Source organism: Macrobrachium rosenbergii, chromosome 52, assembly GCF_040412425.1.
Source record: "Macrobrachium rosenbergii isolate ZJJX-2024 chromosome 52, ASM4041242v1, whole genome shotgun sequence".
NCBI classification, from domain to species: domain Eukaryota; kingdom Metazoa; phylum Arthropoda; class Malacostraca; order Decapoda; family Palaemonidae; genus Macrobrachium; species Macrobrachium rosenbergii.
Genome location: NC_089792.1, coordinates 17726531 through 17746283, shown reverse-complemented (window position 1 = coordinate 17746283; position 19753 = coordinate 17726531). Strand labels below are relative to the sequence as shown.

At 36.9% G+C, this 19753-nt stretch overlaps 1 protein-coding gene across 1 annotated transcript in view; it reads left to right on the top strand.

Annotated features, from left to right (window-relative positions):
- Positions 1-19434, top strand: part of LOC136833864 ((E3-independent) E2 ubiquitin-conjugating enzyme UBE2O-like) — a 108843-nt gene extending 89409 nt beyond the window's left edge. Inside the window, exons 9-10 of the mRNA XM_067096166.1 lie at positions 13520-13686; positions 19429-19434. Coding sequence (XP_066952267.1) covers positions 13520-13686; positions 19429-19434 — 173 coding nt within the window. The remainder of the gene's footprint in view (positions 1-13519; positions 13687-19428) is intronic.
- The last annotated feature ends 319 nt before the right edge of the window (positions 19435-19753 follow it).

Genomic DNA, 19753 nt, shown 5'->3' with positions numbered 1-19753 from the left:
CCATGAGTTATTTTCTGTTGTATTCTGCATGAAATTGCGCACATTTTCATATATAAAAGTTTATGTAATGACTAATGCAAACATTACGACAACGTGACGAAAGAATTTCTGAGATGTTCGCCGAGTTACCGCGCAGAGCGTAAGGAAAAAGTTTTTTCAGAAATTCACCATAAATCGAAATATTGCACTAGAGACTTCCAGTTTGTTGCAAAATGAAGGTACATGATTGAATATTACTAGAATGTAAGAGTTTTAGCTTATAATTGCGTTTTTACCATTTCGGTCGAGTTAAAGTTGACCGAAGGTTGAAATTTTGGCAGTTATCGTGATTTATATGAAAATATTTCAAAACTGATAAAAGCTACAACCATGAGTTATTTTCTGTTGTATTCTACATGAAATTGCGCACATTTCCATATATAAAACTTTATGTAACGACTAATATAAAACGGTGCAAACATTACGACAACGTGATTTAAAGAATTTCTGGTGCAGACGTAAGGAAAAAGTTTTTTCAAAATTCACCATAAATTGAAATATTGTGCTAGAGACTTCCAATTTGTTGGAAAATGAAGGTAAATGATTGAATATTACTAGATTGTAAGATTTTAGCTTACAATTGCGTTTTTACCATTTCGTCGAGTCAAAGTTGACCAAAGGTTGAAATATTGGCAGTTATCGTGATTTATATGAAAACATTTCCAAACTGATAAAAGCTACAACCATGGGTTGTATTTTGCTGTATTTTACATGAAATTGCGCACATTTTCATATATAAAACTTTTATGTAACGGCTAATATAAAACAGTGCAAAAATTACGACAAAATGACGAAAGAATTTCTGAAATTTTCGCCGAGTTACATGCAGAGACGTAAGGAAAAAGTTTTTCAAAAATTCACCATAAATCAAAATATTGTGCTAGAGACTTCCAATTTGTTGCAAAATAAAGGTAAATGATTGAATATTACTAGAATGTAAGAGTTTTAGCTCACAATTGCGTTTTTAAACCATTTCGGTCGAGTCAAAGTTGATCGAAGGTTGAAATTTTTTGTAGTCGACGTGCAGGTACGTCCACTTGGCACCCAACAGACAATTTTAGTCGACGTATGATACGTCCAGTCAGCGTTTAGGGTTAACATATTATGCTAGTATACTGTAATTATAATGGGAATAAATAGCGCTTATGGCACTGTAAGCGCTGTAAAACCGAGCTCGGCACCATAAAGCAGGTAACAGCGCTGTAAAACTGCGTAAGGCGCTGAAAAATTGTGTTAAATGCCGTGAGCCAAGCGCCATAAAGTCAGAACATTGGAACACCATAACCAAGACAGCCGTAAACCGGGACTGCCTGCATTTACGCCTACTATTGCATATGAAAAATATAGGAAAAATGAGGAAAATTAGCCTAAAGATTTAGAATTGATGCACAATAATGATAATTCTCTTTGAGCATTAAATTGAAACCATTCCCAATACCTTCTAGTCATCATCAAATTGATAACCTGATTTAAAAATATTTGTGGTTGGTTTTTAATAACACATTTTCCTGATGACTCATTTGATGTTATCAGAATCTCAAGGGATGAAATCTGCCCACCATCATTTGATGTCATCAGAATCTCAAAGGGTTAACTGATATTAATCGATCATTATACTGTGGTGAAGGCGTGAGTAAGAGTCAGCATCTACAAGCTTACTAATTTATTCAGACAACAAATAGACAGGTCAGTAACTCTTGTGAGTGGAAATGTAGCATCCGACACTAGCAAATGAAAACAGAGGTCACCACACAATCATTTGTGTTTGTTGACAGATGAATATATACAGATAAATTGATATACAAAGACTGAAGCTATGGTACATATGGCGGAAATGCTGACATTGTAATGCGTATGGAATAAAGATACATTTAACATGGCAGTAATATGAATGGAGATATATGTATAAAAGATGCATGACATATGCTGTGTTTCTTGTGTCCGCGTTTCCCGCATGGAGATGTTTTCATGAGGAGGTTAGCGAGCCAGGTGAGATGACGTGTGTGGGGTTCACATGGGACCCTACAATACTGATTCATCATAGAACTGGAACAGCATCCTACTGTACTCTGTTCTCCTTCCATGTCTTTGTAATTATGACAGAATGCTTCAGATGATATCCATTTTAACGTTAGAATCTGATATAGTTACTGCGTGTGCTGTATGTTGTGTAGTACTGTGTGATAAATGTAGAGCTGATCACAGGTAAAATCTGATTCAGCAGTTTAGCCTGTGCCAAAACATCCAAAGCTGCTTTAGCTGCAACAGTTTAAATTAAAATATGGAATGACAGATGAGCTATTAAGATTACAGAAATGAAGTTACCACGGGTAAAATGTATTCAAATATGTCCAGTTATCTTTTGTTAATTTCATGAGTCCTGTTGGTAATAAAATCTTACCAGTGTTTGCACAGGAAGTTTTAAAAGGATAGATAAATTGTATACTTGATATATGTATGGTGTATCATACATCTTTTAACCCTCAGGGGAAGGCAGGGTTCTTTTGATCCCCAATAATTTCAGATGAAACTCTCCAGTTCAGCTCATATGATTACTGTACTGTTATTTTGTGCCATAATATTTGAACAAATTTTGTGTGAAAATGTTCACATCACCTAAATGGGCAATAAAAGATTATATGGCAATACCTATGGCAACACTTGCACCTTAGCTCAGGATGCAGGAAGGTTAGTGTGACTTGAGAATTCATGGGGAAATGTACATCAACTTGAGAATTCATGGGGAAATGTACATCTCTTCATCCCAGTACATCTTGTATATATTTGCCTATGAAGTAAAGTACAAAAAAAAATATTAGAACATTTATAACTCACGAAAAGTTACTACATCTCCCCTTTTATAACTCACAAAAAGTCACTACATCTCCCCACCCTAGTACATCTCAGGGATTGTTGCTGATTTTAGCTCTCATCTGTTATGATATGTGAGATGAAGTTGTAATTTTACAAAATAAAAAAAATTATTAGAAAGGTCATGTATAACTCGTTAAAATTAGCATATTTTTACAAGTGTCATGGAAAAAGGCAATGCACAGGGTTGGAAACATTGACTTTTAACCTCCCGTGGAAGGCACAGAAAATTTTTTAGAATTTTCTTGTACCATGTACATTTGTATATCATTCTCTTTCCAGCGATGTGGATTTTTTAAAAATTGGCTGACCTTAAAGTTTGCCCGTTCTTGGGGTATTGTTAATGTATATTCAGCCTGACCTATAAAGGTTAGATGTGGCACAAATTTAGGAAATTACATACTTTTTGTTTAGCTTCTTAAATAAGCTTTACAATTAAGATAACAGGTATCACAAAAAAGTTGTAATTTCATATAAATTTGAAATATGAATTGTATGACTCAGAAGAATCTGTAAATATCTTCTAAATCTACTCCTGGTATTTACAGATAGTGTGCAAGACACATTCAGAAACATGCAGTATGAACACACTATATGTACTGAGAGCATAAATGTAATTGTTTACTTATTTGATGTTACTTTGTGTTATTTGCTGCAGCATATGTTAAATTTGGAAGTTAAACACTTAAATTTTGTCTTGTGTTTTATAGTAGGCTCACAACTTACTGTGGACAGTAAATTCTTTGTGCACTGGCATGCTGTGTTACGCAGACATATCTACTGTATGCATATGATATGTAATAAATTTGCTTTTTTTTTTTTATCAGGGTTTCCACTGGGAAGCAGGTTTCCACTGAGATTCCACCTATTTCCTTGTCATAGATGTCCAACTTAAACTTTTCCAATTTTAACCATCTTTAATTTTCATTGCATATTGTATTATGCATGTTTTTATTTACAGCTCATTAATATAAAGAGAGTGTGCTTTTTTTTTTTTATTCTAGGGGTGTCTGGAACTGCCTCTTCCTTGGTATCTACCATGGTGATAATGATCATTCTTGTATAAATAACTTTGTGATAGTGATCTTTGGAGGTGATATGATCAACTCTGCTTTATCAAAAGCACTCTTCTTTAAAGAACTTTTTCTATGACACAGGATGAAATTCTGGCAGCTGAGTATCCTGAGACTAGTTTTGACCTGCTTTGGTTCAAAATGACTAAGGTTATAGCAAGAGAGCTATTACCATGGATTTTTCAGCACTTTGCATAACTTCTTATTAAAAATTACCAATATCACAGACATGCTTAATAAAAATGGAAAACTCTCTCTCTCTCTCTCTCTCTCTCTCTCTCTCTCTCTCCTACTAGAAGTCATGTGACTACAATATGAAATATCTTTTCTGTTAAAAACCTTATGGTGGGTTAGAGGGTTCTTGAACTGTTGGAATTTTTTCAAGTCAAAATTCATATGTTCTTCATGATATTTATTAGGTTTTCTTAAATAGTATGTTTTTTCCTGCTTTGGGTAAATTTCTGCATGTCAGTTAGGATAAGGTGTCATAAACTCATATTTTGGTTGATATTCAAAGCTAGTGGTGGGAACTTAGGTAAGATTGGGAATTGGAGATTTATTCATATGATCTGTCATATTGATATCTTTAAGGCCCATGGATTCCAAGGGTAGGATGACATTTTGGGATAGGATCCCTCACATTCTGTGTAGTTTTGCCAGCTAACATCGTTCAGAGTGGAGATAATTACCATTACATTCTCACAATAGTTTCTGTTCCAACAACCAGGTTGGCCATACATTTTTGCCTCTCTGTGATATCTCTTTTGGTTAGGATAAGGGGTGGACATTTTGGAGTCTGTTCTTACTTGCACCAATGATGGAGAACTCTTGGAAAGTTTATATTTTAAAGATTTTGAAACCGATTTTTTTTACTTTGAGGACAGTTTGGAAATTGAGACTAGAAACCCATGTGCAGCAGTAAGATAACCCCAGCAGACATTATGACTTTGAGCACTGATAAGGGAGGCAAGGCATTATATTAAACAATGGCTCACTGTTATTGCCAGTGACCCCTTATCATCCTACTGTTCCTAGTCAACCAGGTTTGGGACATGAGAGGAAAAAATCAGAAAGAGAAACAAGTAAAACTGAAGTCTTAACTTATTTGAGACAGTTTCTTCTAAAATATTTTTAACCTTTACTGTGTAAGAAAGATAAGTGGAAGATCTTGAAGTTTAACTGTTCTATAGTAAGACTTTCAGTGGTTGAACCTAAGAAATTCTAGAAAAAACTGTTAAATTATGAAGATGAAAAGTTAATGATCAAACTATGACTCTACCTAAGGTAGAGATTCAGTAACACTCCTCCTAAACTCAGCTAGCCTTTTGTCTTAGCGGAGGCAGATGAGGGGCATCATTTTCTTGTAAAGGCCAATGTGTTTGTATCCAAAATAACACTATTGTCGTGAATATCTGCTAAAGTAGGTAACAGCAGATGCATCACAGATCCACATGCTAGATCCTTAAAGGATCAAATAACATTATCATCAGTGTAAAAATATTGGAAGACCATAAAGGGTTGTCAAGGACCTGTGATATCATGGTTCAAAAACCTATGTAAAGTCTCTTCATTTTGCCAGTGGAACTGTCAGTGGGCACCATACATAAAGAGCTTAAGCTTCTGCTGTATGGGGATTCTCCAGTAAATATACAGTTGTTGGAGATGGTAATAAATGAATATATATCTTGGTGGAGAGCACACATTTTTTCTAAAAACAAATATGATTTGTGACTGAAATCACAGTGGATGCCTTGCCTATATCCATCATTATATCCCACTTGCCTTAATTTGCCTATGGACAGTTAAAAAGGAAGTACTACACACTATGTCCTTTTATCATAATAGCCAGGTTATCCAGAATTATATGATTGCCTTAAAATCACCAGCTGGTGTAGCCATTTTCTTCAAGGCAACTAAAATAGCAGCCACTCTTTGGAGAGATAGGACTTGAATCAGGAGTATATGTTAGCCTCAATCATAGAGAGCAAGATCCTAAGCTCTATCAGTTCTAGTAATCCTAGGCGGTGCCATACCATTTGATAGCTCCATCTGCAGTACTGCATTGACTTTAGTTAGAGACCAAGTGGTGATGTCTCAGCAACAATCATATCTTCAAGAGACCAAGTGGTGATGTCTCAGCAACAATCATATCTTCATTGTGATAAGTACTAATGAGGGGCCAAGATTACAGTAGTTGTATGCTGAAAAAGTAGATGGATGAAAATGTAAAGATGTAAGTAAAATTGGAGAAGATGCAAGTGATTTTCTAACAGTTATTGATGCTGTTGATATACTACAAGGGATATTCCATAAACCTGGTGTACACTACAAAAATCAGTAGGGTTGCTTAGATGCCCAGTTCCACGACAGACAGGAATATAGGCTCTTGCACTTTGCTACAAAGATACCTCTTAATTTGCTGTTATTGACATTGCACTGCTTAAAATTTTTTTATGAACACTAGAGATTGGTTTTGTAAGGCAATGAAAGAAACAAGAAAAAAAGACTTGCACAGCATTTGTATCATCTTTCGACAGTAGAACTCTCATGTCTGGTGTATAGATGTTCACATCATGGTGAAGGCATATGCCATTGCTTAAAGATATGAAAAATGCCCCTATTTACCAATGTATATTAATCATTTAGATATTTTCTGGTTAAAGTTGATAGTACACTGTCTGATAAGAGAAGCTAGAAAGACTGTTTCCCTGGGTTAGATGCTTATGTAATACTTTTTGCTTTTGTTGTAAATGGTGTAGCAACCGTTATTCTTAGTGAGGTCTCAAGTGCACTATATGTAGTTGCTCTGTCAATATCCTTTAGCGCTTTTGAATGCCAGTAACAGCGACATGAAAATAATTTCTGGATACGCCTTAGGAAATCTTTATGATGCTGAGGAAATCATAAGTTGTAATATGCCATCTTCATAATGGCTGTACATGGTTAATGTATTATTACCTTATGATTGGTGAAAATTAACCTTTCTTTGATGATTGCCTCATCTTACTGTTTGTTAGGCATTTGTTGATGGAATTCTTGAGTCATCAGGAACTGAAGTGTAGATTTCTTTCAGAAAATGTATGCAAAGTGGGAAATTATAGTTGGGCCAGAATTTTAGGAGATAACAGACCATAATTTTAGTGGTATTTTTCCTTTGTCTCATTACAGAAGCTAGTCTGCTTAACCAAATATCATTCTAGATACATGTCAGTGTAACCAGATTCTATATGTGAATATAAAGCTAAATGTACACCAGTTTAACCATATTTTACATATAATTATGATGTAGTAGTCAGTCTGTTGTATGCTTGTATTTTTTCTTTTTCCAGAATATTTTACAATATTAACCCTTTAACACCGAGTGGACATATTTTACGTTGACAAAAATTGTCTGTCGGGTGCCAAGTGGACGTAAAATACGTCGACTACAAAAAATTTTTTTTAAATATTTGCGGAAAAATACTTATAGGCCTTGTTTGCGAAAAATTTCAACCTTTGGTCAACTTTGACTCGACCAAAATGGTCAAAAAATGCAATTCTAAGCTAAAACTCTTACATTCTAGTAATATTCAATCATTTACCTTCATTTTGCAATAAACGAGAAGTCTCTAGCACAGTATTTTGATTTATGGTGAATTTTTGAAAGAAACTTTTTCCTTACGTCCGCACGCGCTAACTGCTGGAAATCTTGTAAGAGCCTGACGCCGTCTCTTCCAAACACGTGTCTGTTCGTGTGTTCGTCGTCCATCGGAGTGGACAAGACAACAAGAGCGTCTCATTTTCTTTCTCTAAAGGAACGCAATTTCAACCATACGATATTTCCGTCTGTTTCTCCCTAACCATTGTTGTCTTGATGTATGTACAATCACCACTACTTGCATTGCCATGCAAGCATTCTTATCATGTACTCATATTGTTCCAACAAATCTTCTGTATCAAACTGTGTGCATGTTTCTTTTTGTGAAGACGCCAAACGTCTCGCCACTCCGATGGACGACGAACACACGAACACGCACGTGTTTGGAAGAGACAGCGTCAGGCTCTTACAATCTCAGAAATTCTTTAGTCACTTTGTCGTAATTTTTGCACAGTTTTGTATTAGCCGTTACATAAAGTTTTATATATGAAAATGTTCGCAATTTCATGGAGAATACAACTAAAAATAACTCACGGTTGTAGCTTTTATCAGTTTTGAAATATTTTCATATAAATCACAATAAATAGTAAAAATTTGACCTTTGGTCAACTTTGACTCGACCGAAATGGTCGAAAACTGCAATTGTAAGCTAAAACTCTTACATTCTAGTAATATTCAATCATTTACCTTCATTTTGCAACAAACGGGAAGTCTCTAGCACAATATTTTGATTTATGGTGAATTTTTGAAAAAACTTTTTTTTTTATGTCCATGCGTTACAAATTCATGCATCATTTTGTGATAATATTTTCTCTGTTGCTTTGATCGTTTTACAATTTGTTATATACCAAAATCATCGCAATTTAGTGTACAATACAATGAAAAAAAATAACTCATTATCTTTAACCGTTTTGCTCACAGCTCGATTTGTATACAATTATATATGAAATTTTTTTTTGTGCTGTCATATATTCCAATATTTATATATGATAATGATATTTTTTTTCATATCTGATGATTGCATACTAAACTTCAGGCAATGAGAAAAAAAGGTGCCAAAAATGAACTCTTAATCTTAAAAACTAAGCGTGCTGTGATTTTTTGAAAAAAACTTTCTGAACGCTTCGGCACTAACTCTCAAACCCGTCGGCATACGGCAGGCACTTTTGTAAATAGAGCCTCGGCGTTTAAGGGTTAATATTCCATGAGAACAAAAAAATATTTTTTGACATTATTAATACTGGTGATTCATTCTCTCTCTCTCTCTCTCTCTCTCTCTCTCTCTCTCTCTCTCTCTCTCTCTCTCTCTCTCTCTCTCTCTCTCTCTCTCTCTCTCTCTCTCAGGCATGCTGAACATGTGCCTTTGGTGCCTGTATTAGTTTGCCAAATTTATAATATATCAGTAGTTTAGAATATTTATATAGAATGGGTTTGGAACCAGTGAAATGGTTTTTTTTTTTTTTTTTTTGGTAATTCTGTAAGGTCACTGTTAATGTATCTGACCTGTAAGAGGACCCCTTTTTGGGTGGTTGTATTTTGGTTACTTCAATTGTCATCTTATCCTCTGAAATATAATGTGTATAAGAAGGATCTGTAGCAAAGGCATTCTTTGGCCAAGATCAGCTGATTGTGTGTACAGAGATACCAAAGATGTCTTAATTAGTGCCCTGCTTTACGCATGGATGAAATAGTTATTGCTGATGCAGTTAACTGGAAACACCATGCAGACTTGTCTGAATTCTGATGTGCAGGCACACATTCATAACTGGTGGACATGTCTAACAATTCTTCCTGAAGTCTGTTTAGGTGGTTTATTGTAAGGAAATTATAAGAATTTTAATTAAATTATAATAACGTACTGCAGTTTTCAAATATCAATAAAAAGGATAGTAGTCTTTAGTACCCGCTTTCTCCCTTTCTGCAATTTTCACATTGCTTGAAAAGGTAGGTAGATTGACTGTTTAGAGAGCTAAAGTTGCTTTACAGGACAGTGCCAACCTCCTTACTTTTAAATTTTGAATTGCCCAATTGAAGTGGCATTATTGAAAGGCATCTTTTGTTATGCACCATGTGGACTTGGTTACACTCAAATTTATCCATATCACCCTTTGGTATGCAGTTTTATACCTTCATGATTTTAACAGTATCAATCAATTATTTGCAGTAACATTTGTTACATATATTGTTTGCCATGATAGTACAGTACTTTTGAAAAACATACTTGGTTGTTTGAAAGACTAAATTATTGCCCACAACATTATTTTCATTACTTATTGGTAGGGGCCTTTTGTGCAGTTCCATGCTTAGCATTGTTCATCTTTCAGCTGTCATAGCAGGCATACCAACCTTACCATCATCTGTCTCTTTGAACACTGCACTGAACCATTTCCCAGGAGCTTTGAATGACTTGAGTGTACTGCAAATTATTAATTGAATTCTGAACAATGGCTTTGTTATTTTCATTGGGAATCAATGTACTGTAATTTTGGGTTTTAGTGTTTGTAGCGTTGTAAATGTCTTGAACACATCTCATACATATGTGTAGGTGAGGCTTCTAAAACTTGAGGAGATTAAGAGCTAGGTTCTTGAAGTTAGACATTGTACAGTACAGCAGCAAAGGACAAGATGCAAACAGCATTGTCAAGGCATTTGGTCTTACCAAGTCCATGGTGTTAGTGGTTCCTCAGAATGTGTCTGCCTTGGCTGCCAAGATATTCTGCAAGACTTCCCTCATTCATGGAGATTGAGAAGTTCATTACGGTTCAGGACATCACCTGAAAGCAGGCCAGTTTGTCCATCTAGAGGCTAACAATAAAGGCCTTATCTATGTTTTCTGATTGGAGGAACTAATATGGAGATAACATTTGAACAATTGGTACATCAGTAGCTCTTTAGCGGTATGTCATACAGAATAGCTTTTTCAACTGGTTTCTCTTGTTTGATAATACTGTATCATCCCAAGATCAAGTATGATTGGTGTCACAAGACTGAGTTGGTTTGGCCTCCTCACACCTCTCTTATCCAGCCTGAGGACTGGGGTTCATTGTAATGTTTGCTGCCTACTGTTGGTAGATCTTGTTTGTCGCTCTGTTGATGGAATTAAAGGTTCTTTGTAATGCCTTTGCAGTTCCCAGCTGCTTTACTTGCATCCTTTTACTTTTCGTCTCTGCACCTGTGTTTTTCTTTCTTGACTCTTCAACTTTTATTTTACTCAGTAATACATTCCTCATTTTAAAACCAAGTCATAGGGAGAGCCTCTTGATTGTCAAGAATTTTAGATTCTGCTTTAGCGCTAAAGTTAATTCTTATTGTTAATTAGGGCTAAGTTCAAAGATTGACTTCCTCAGGTGCAGCTGATATGCATAGGAGGTTACCTTTGAAATTTTTTCAACCTTCTGATTGTTTGCAGCCTGTCAAGAAGCCTATTCTTATTTCTGGATCTAATTATTTCAGATGTTACAGCTATAAATTCTGTCAGGATTGGAAACTATTGGCACCTCTGATTATTGTGCCATTGCAGTGACATTTAATACTATTCGCATATTATTGATACCACGATTAACTAAGCTAGTGCCAACTAGTAAATGGTAAGATGTGATTGGGCAGCTTCAAAAGAGATCAGAAATTAATGGGGACCCTATCCCATGAAGAGTTAGCTTGTTCCATCCTAAGGAAATCTGTCAATGATCAATCTTGTGTCGATGATTCATGCAAACTGCCATACCTTGATTGTCCAGATACAACCTCTGAAAAAATAAACACTCCCAGTTGAACTGAACACTTTTCTGAAAGTTACTAGAAACCAAATAGAGAATGTACATTTACCAAGAAAAATTGCATTAATATTTTTCTAACCAAAGTACAAGGAACAGCAGTGCTTTATCCTTCATAGCCTAAGGTAAAATTATCCAAATTTGGATCCAATACCTGTGCTCCTTTCTTATTAGCCAATGACATAAAGAGGACAGTTAGGCTTTAGAAAATCCTGAAGGATTTTCCCCTCTTATTTGTAAGTAATTATCTGCTTTCTGAGGATGTTATAAAGTTGACCTTTAGTCCTAACATAAATAAAGTACAGTACTGTTAAGACGCGAAGGAATGGATGCGTTTGCCACCATTTGAGGAGGAAAGCCTTCCCAAGATGCAGCAACTGATTTCCTCTTATATCTCCTCTTCTTACCAAAATTCTTCCATTGCTCAGGAGATCAATCATGACACCCGGAACAGGGATTACTTGCATTACAATTGTTAGATCTGCATCTGCTACAAGTGGTATGTGGGTCTGTATCCAAGGTGGCCAAATAACGAGAGCGTGGGTTATTACCAGCACCCTAACATCTTCTCTGAGGCCTGGAATGCTTAGATGATTCGTGGGTTTGCATTTTCTAGGAATACAAAAACACACAGATAGCACAATATCACACAGAAATACACAAACAAAAAACAATGAAAAACCAGGACTCCGAGGCATAGGCTAGGCAGGAAAAGCTAAAACAACTGGCTTTTTGGCGAGAAAGGTGGCGCCATCTTGCTTGGAAGGCGGTTAAGAGAGAACTGATATGTCACAGCATACGTTGGGGGAAGCCAGGTTGGGCTCCGCCCACCCCCTTCCCCATTGGCTATCTCCCATTGCCACCAAAACCTTGTACTATTAATAACCAGACTCCAGCTAGGTACTAGAGAAATCCCCTTTCGTTAAGACCTCAGGTTTGCCAGCTATGAAAAATAAGATGATTTAAAATCTGTCATACTGACATACACAGATCAAAGTATCATTACCAGTAGCAAAATTAGATGGTAGGTATTTAAACCTTGCCTTATCCAACCTTGTAGCATCCTGATGTTTTTCTTTAAGCTTGGTTATCCATGAAATGGCATTTGAAAATGTAGACAAAAGCATTCACTCTCATGAATCCTCAATAGCTGTTACTAATACTAAAGCTTTCACATTTTTGTACAATTAATTATGGTTTTCATGGGTTCTGTCATTTTGTGTATAAAATGACAATGAAAAATCTTCTCTTAATAACTGGAGCATTTTCCTCAATTGACAAGCAGCTTCCAAGAAAATAACGAATGCAGTGGATACTATCACTTGCCTACTTGAACTGCTGAATTGAGGATGATAGATAAATTAGGTGTTCAAACTTTTGCTTCAAGGTTCTTTAGGATGATGACAACAGTTGATCCTTCGGTGGTGAAGAAGGCTGTTAATGTTTGAGTATAGGAATTAAAGGAAGCCAAAGTGATTAGAATATTTTGTCTACTTAGGCATTCTTTTGGTTTCCTTGGTTTTTTTATCCAAGTAGCCAATTATTTTAAATATTGTGCATCAGTGATCAGTTTGTCTTTTTGTGAATATGGTGGTAAATATTTTGTGCCGGTGTAAGAACGAGAATATGAGAGAGAATTACCTTTTGGTTGTATATCATATTTTGGTTGACTGTGTGACATTCTTTTTTAGAAGAAGTGCTATGAATGCAATCAACACCATTGTGAGAAATTATGGGAAATAGAAGTGGAATTACATGTTGAGCACATTGCTGAAGTGAAAGAACTCTTAAGAGGTGGAAGTTTAGTTTTGCCTGGAGAGCTAACAATTCAATTCTAAAATTGCATATTTTACTTTTATAGAATACTGTAAAGTGTAAAATCACAAGAATCTGTTTTAAATTACATTTTTTTTCAACATTTATAAAAAATCTGTGAAGTTATTACCATAGTTATTAAAAGTATATGAAGAATATATATTATTTTACTCAATAAAATGTATTCATTTACTTATTAAAATAAACTAGTACTGTAAAATTACATGAGTTATGTGATTAATTCAGATGTCTGATCTAAATTTCATTGATGATATTTAATATATAAAAATTTGGTTTTATTTTGATAACAGGTAAACGAAGTAAAAAAGGGCCAGCGTTAATGACAAAGATGATGAAGAAGCGAAAGTTGAAGCGTGCTAAAAGGAAGACACCCAATGAAGGTCCCACTATTAAAACTGGTGATCAGTTGGTTGTAGAGACACTTATGACAACTTCAAAAGCTGATGTAGTTTGGCAGGTGAGTTTTTGCATCATTGGTGCAATCTTTGTTTATAAGAATTACATCTTCTCAGTATATCTAACTTTCCATTGAAAGAGAGGTCTATTCATTCAAAAGAATGCTATGCCTGTGGAAAGGAAAGTCTTGAAATGTATTGCAATGTGAAGATCTTTGCTTCACTGTAGAAATGTACAGGGAACACCAGGCCTAATAAAAGAATGTAATACAGAATTTGTAAAATGTGCAAATTTTAAATAATTTTTAGCCTAGACACTATGTAAATGCTTAAAGTTGAATGGATAGTTTGCTTGAATGGTTGCTTAAACTAGTATTGTCAGTTATGTGTCAGATCGGAGTAGATGGAAATCAGGTTGATGTGTTGTAGTGTTTGAAGGAGATTGATAGGAATTTTATGTGACCATCTCTGCTAAAATAAAAATTAATGTAGATTGTATTCTTCTGTGGTGAGAAGGGGTGAGAAGTCTAGTTATGAAAGTCAGTATGACTAATGCAAGAAACAAGCTTAGAGAAGAGAAGAAGGATGAAGAAATGAGCTGGGGTCAGATACAGAAAAGATAGGAAGTGTTAGATATTCTAAAAAGTTTAGAAAGTAGGGTTAGTGGGGGTACCAGAAATACTTGAAGTCATCAGTGCATATGGAGGAGGAATATATACACTTTCATAATAAAATGTATTATTTAGATAGTACTGAACTACTGTTAAAGATAGCTTATATCTCTGCGCTGATAGGCAAGTCGGCATTCAAACAAAAGATTATCGAATGGCTGACCCTAGATGACTGTCTAGTACACCAGGTGTGTTTTGAACGTTTAAGCTCTTGTCGGATTGTCAGAATTCTCCTTGACAGCCCAGTAAGTTGTGGGGAGGCTGGATGGGGTCTACTTTAACAGTAGGTAAGTATTCAAATAATAGATTTTATTATGAAAATTTACATTATTTGGGATGAATCTTTCCTACTGTTAAAGGTAGCTGATTCCCACATTGAGAAGAGGATAGTGGGTAGTACAGCTAGACAAAATCCACTCAGTCAACTGAGCTAAAGGTTTCTTGCATGAAACCCAAAACATTCTTACCTGTCTGGAACCCTTTGTGGATGTTAGTGTTGCCAGAAGTTGGATCCCATTCAGGAAGCAAGGCTCACATATGTGTGCAGCAAAGAGCAGCCTTGCTGAAAAAAAACTTCTTCAATTCAGCCAGAAGTAGTGTGTGGGGACAAAAACAGTCAACTAAAATTAAATACCTGTATAATAAACAGGTATGCTCATATACAATTTATGTGCCTTCATGCTCCCCATAATATCCAAACCTGGGATTTAAAACAAAGACCCTAAAAGATGCTCTCTCTTCGGTTCAGGAAAAGACTTTACTTACTACTAGTAGCAGACTATGAGCTTTAAAGTTTTCAAAGGTGAGTCTGCATAATTAAGGTAATGAGCAGGAAAAACTGAATTGCACTTCTCTGCACCACATAGATCACATCCTCAAGCAACATTTTGTCATAAAATGAAGTGAAGTCACAATTGCTCCTACATTATGATTGTTTACCTTCAATAAAGGGACAAGGTAGGAGTTGGTTTCTCATGTGCTAGCCTATCAAATACATCAGTGGAACTCATTTCAGTTTCAAAAGGATCTACAGATAAATTTTAGAAATACATCTAAATTCCAGAGGGAGATTGATAGCGAGTTAAGGTGCTGATCCTTTGCCAGATCCAGGTGCTCATGATGCAGCAGTGAGGAAAGCAAGGAACCCGGAGCAGTACACAAACCCCTGCTTCTGATCAAGGCCATGGTTGCTTCTCCACTTGATTAAGGGTAGAATCCGAGATACCTTTCAAAGCCCCCTTACTTACGGAGACTGTTGAGCATCTCTAAGCTGTAAAGTGTGACATGCAGAAGTTAGTGGAACCACGTGGAATTTGGTAGTTTGGGTCAATTTCTCAGTTACAGAAGAATACAGGGGACATCCACATAGAGAGCTGTAAATTCCAGAAACCATTCCGTCTAAGGCTACCAGGGCTCTGTGGGAGTCATTGAACAATTCTTGTGCACAAAATTTGTTCAATACTTTCCTTAGAGTAGGTAAAAGGGGAAGGCTTATATAAATAAGTCTGAATCAGGCCAGCTTGAAGAAGTCCATCCACCACTCAAGCCTGAGGGCCCTAAAAGTAGAAGTAATTGACTGGTTGTTCCTATTCATCCACATGCTAATAAGTCCACTTTTGAGCACCCCTCTAATTCTACAGCACCTGTCGGACTTGCAGATGTAATGACCACTCCATAGGCAGGCTTGTTCTCTCTGAATCCTCAGGCACCAAAACATTGTTCTTCCATGGGATGAACTGGAGGACCAATATGATGCTGTTCATTTTCGCTCAAGGAGGCAGTTTTTCTGCTATGACAATTTCTGACCAGTCATTTGCATTGTAGAAACTCTTCCATGTAGCCAAGAGTTTGAGCTCTCAGGGATAAACCTATCTGGAATCTTTGGTGGTCTTTCCACCAACCTGACATCTCTGTAAGGTTTACTAGATGTAATACTGACCATTCTATGGTCAGTGTCACAATACTTTCCTTAACTCTTCGTTTTGTGTTGCAAGGCAGAGGGAAAAACAACAAAACCTGGATGCAGGTTAAGAATAAACTTGTTAACTCGAAGCTTCAGTGTCCCTCTTGCAGAGCCTGGTGACAATGATGGCCCTGGATTACATAAAAGTTTAATAAGTGTATGCTAAAAGTTGCAATCTGAGACCACACTAATTGTGCCTGATTACTCTGACAAATTCTCCAGTAAGTCCATGTTGCCTAACAAAGAAAGCCTTTACTGTGTAGGAAGTGTTTTGAAGGCCTAAAATTCTTCAAGAAGAAGCTAGAAGTGCCTATTCATCTTATGACAGAGAAGCCTGCAAATTGCTAAAGTATACCCTCATCCCCAAATAAAGAATGGATCAAGGATGAGTTAGGGAAGTCTGCAGAAAATCATAATGCTTAGAGACTGAGCCAAGTGAAGCAACATCCTTGGCCTTCAGAATGCCATCGATAGAGTTGGCCAACATGAGCCACTTGACTCGGTAGAAAAGAATTCTTGTTCCTAAAAGATGACGCGATCTGCCCATGGGCAACAAATTGTGAATATTTGAAGTGCTGTACACAAGCCTAAACAAAGCACCTTGGACAGCAAGACTTTTCCCTGCAAATACACATCAAAAGACCTTGCACAACTTAGGATCTATTGGTGTGAGGAAGGTGCATCCTGCATGTCCACTGAAACATCCAATCATTCTTTTGGAGAGTCACTAAAACCTTGCTAAAAAAAGATTAAAAGAATGGAGACAGATGCAGAAAGCTCTTCAGTCTTAAAATGTCCAAGACTGGGTGCCAATCTCCTGTTGGTTGCTGTGCTAGGAAATAGTTGTAGGTAAAATCTCAGTGAATTACCGACATCTGCTCCATTGCATTCTTCTCTGATTACAACCTCCCACTGAAGAACGAGATACTTCTGCTGGAGAAGATCCGAAGGAACGGCTATAGGAGACTATGCCAGCGGAGGGGAAACCCGAGTGGAATCGTAACTCCTTCAGAACCTACACCACTGAATGTTCTGCTCTAGTCTCTCCAAACATTTTAGAAGGCCTGCAGTTGGCTTCCTGCCAGAACCTGAGGGCTGAATGGATCCCCAAAAGGTATAAAATACCTGTGAGAAAGAGTTACGACTTGTACCAGTACATCCTCCCTTATTGCCTTATAAAGTCAGGCTTAGAAGGGAACCTAAAGGAGAAACCAAAACAGCCACTATCCTCTGTGCAGGAGAAACCTTTGATGACATATAGGAGTATAACTGTTCTCATTTCTTCAAACCTAAGTTAGTAAAAAGCATGAGAACATTTCCCTGCAGCTTCAGAAAAGGCCTTGACCATGCAAGTCAAAAACTCTTATTACCCTCCCTTGCTAAAATCCTGCTGGCACCACACAGACTCTTAAGTTGGCACCTCAACCCCTCTGAGCTGGACCAGAGAAAAGGCAATCATACTGAGCAAAAGTTCGGTAAAAGATAATACTTAACAATCTAAACAGAGACCTAGACAACAAACTCCATCTCAGCATGTCCAAAGCACTTGTCAGTCTCACAAGTACGCCTCTTCAAAGGAACAGAGACAGGCAAAGAAAACCAATTTTCGACTGGAGATGTTTTAAGGCCTGAGAAGTGCCTGAATCATAAGAGGCGGCTCTCTGCGACTACAATCAACCAGGAAGATAAGCACTGGCAGGCTTCAAAAAAAAGCTATGTGTGCCAGAGCATAAGAAAACTTATGAAACATGCTTAAATTGAAGGAGAAAGCTTGGGTTCTCCAGATACTTGATGGGCGCTGAAATACTCAAAGATAACCGAGACCTATACTCTATAGGACCTCTTTCCTCCACTGAATGTGTATAACGCAGATTCCAACACTCCAGCAAATGCTGGCAAAGCAAAGGAGATTCCTCCTATCCAAGCTCTTCTTCCGCCAGAGGAGGAGTTAGGGCAACTGCTGGTGACAGCAGGCGACTATCTGCAAGTAAAGTAAAATGACGTGTCAGCGCCAAAGATAATGTGCAATATTGGGAGGAGGGGTGAAGAGGAGTGACGACAACACTCCTGCCTCGTCCGAAGGTGACTCAAATGACTTGAGAGCATTCCCATACAACACATCCTTAGAAAGATAAGTAGCTAGAATAATATCTAGCTTGGAAACAACATGTCAAGAACGAACAGGTGCATTTCGAGAAGAAGGGGAATAGCAGACAAGGATTTAGAATGACAAGTATATGTAGAGGAGATTGGTTTAACAATCGATTGAGTCAGCATAACATCAGAATAAATACAACTAACTAGACACATTATTATTAATAACACTGTCCAAACAGTGGACTCCTGCCTATTCGCGGTTCTGGATTCGCCGCTTCACCTATTTGCAGATTTTCCTGTGGAATGTATACAGGCAGTCCCTGCTTACTGGCGGTATCGGTTAATGGGATTTCGGTGTTACGGCGCTTGGCTAGCGATGTCATTAACTGGATTTTCGGCACCAGTAAGCGATTTTTGGCCCTGGTAAGTGGTTTATCAGCGTCAGTAAGCAGTTTATCAGCGCCAGTTTATCAGTGCCAGTAAGTGGGATTTTCGGCGCCATTATTGCCAATGTCGGTCAGCAGCGATTTTCGGTTAGTGGCATTTAGCCGGGATGTAACTCCCTGTCTTTAACTGGGGACTGCCTTTATACAAATTGTTCTCAGAAAATTCGCCTATTCGCGGTATTTTTCATAGAGAAATATTCACTAATTACAGTCGACCCCCAGTATTCGCGGGGGATGTATACCACTACCTCTCGCGAATAGCTCAAATCTGTGAATACTTGACACCCTCTAAAAATGCTTTTAACTGCCTATTTTGATAGTTCAAAACACAAAAAATCCTTTAAAAATGCTTATTCCTGAATATTTTAATAGTTTTACCACATAAAAGTACATTTAGTCACAAAAATGATATGAAAATACAATAATTTGTGAATATTTCTCTATGAAAAATACTGCGAATGGGCAAATTTTCCATGAATAATGTGCATATATGTTCCGTAGAGAAATCCGCGAATAGGTGAGTCCATGAATCTGGAACCACAAATAGGCGGGGGTTGACTGTACTTTATTTTCATATATTTTCATGACTAATTGTATTTTTTGTGATATAACTCTTAATATACTTAGGTATAAGTATTTTTAGAGGGGTTTTTTGTTTTTTGAACTATCAAAATAGGAAGTTATAAGTATTTTTAGAGGGGTGTCAAGTATTCTCGGATTTTAGCTATTTGCAGGGGGTTGCGGTAGGCATCCCCCGTGAATATCAGGCGTCAGCTGTATACCTATATAGTTAGTTCTGTCAGTGCTGACAAGCTCATACTATAGATCCCGATGATGATAGAAGTTGAATATGTTTCAAAGATTAACGTTTACCGAAACGATCTTTCAGCTAATGCATCACACGAGACTCAGAGTGTGAAAAACGAGAGGCAGGTGACAAAGGGCACAGAAC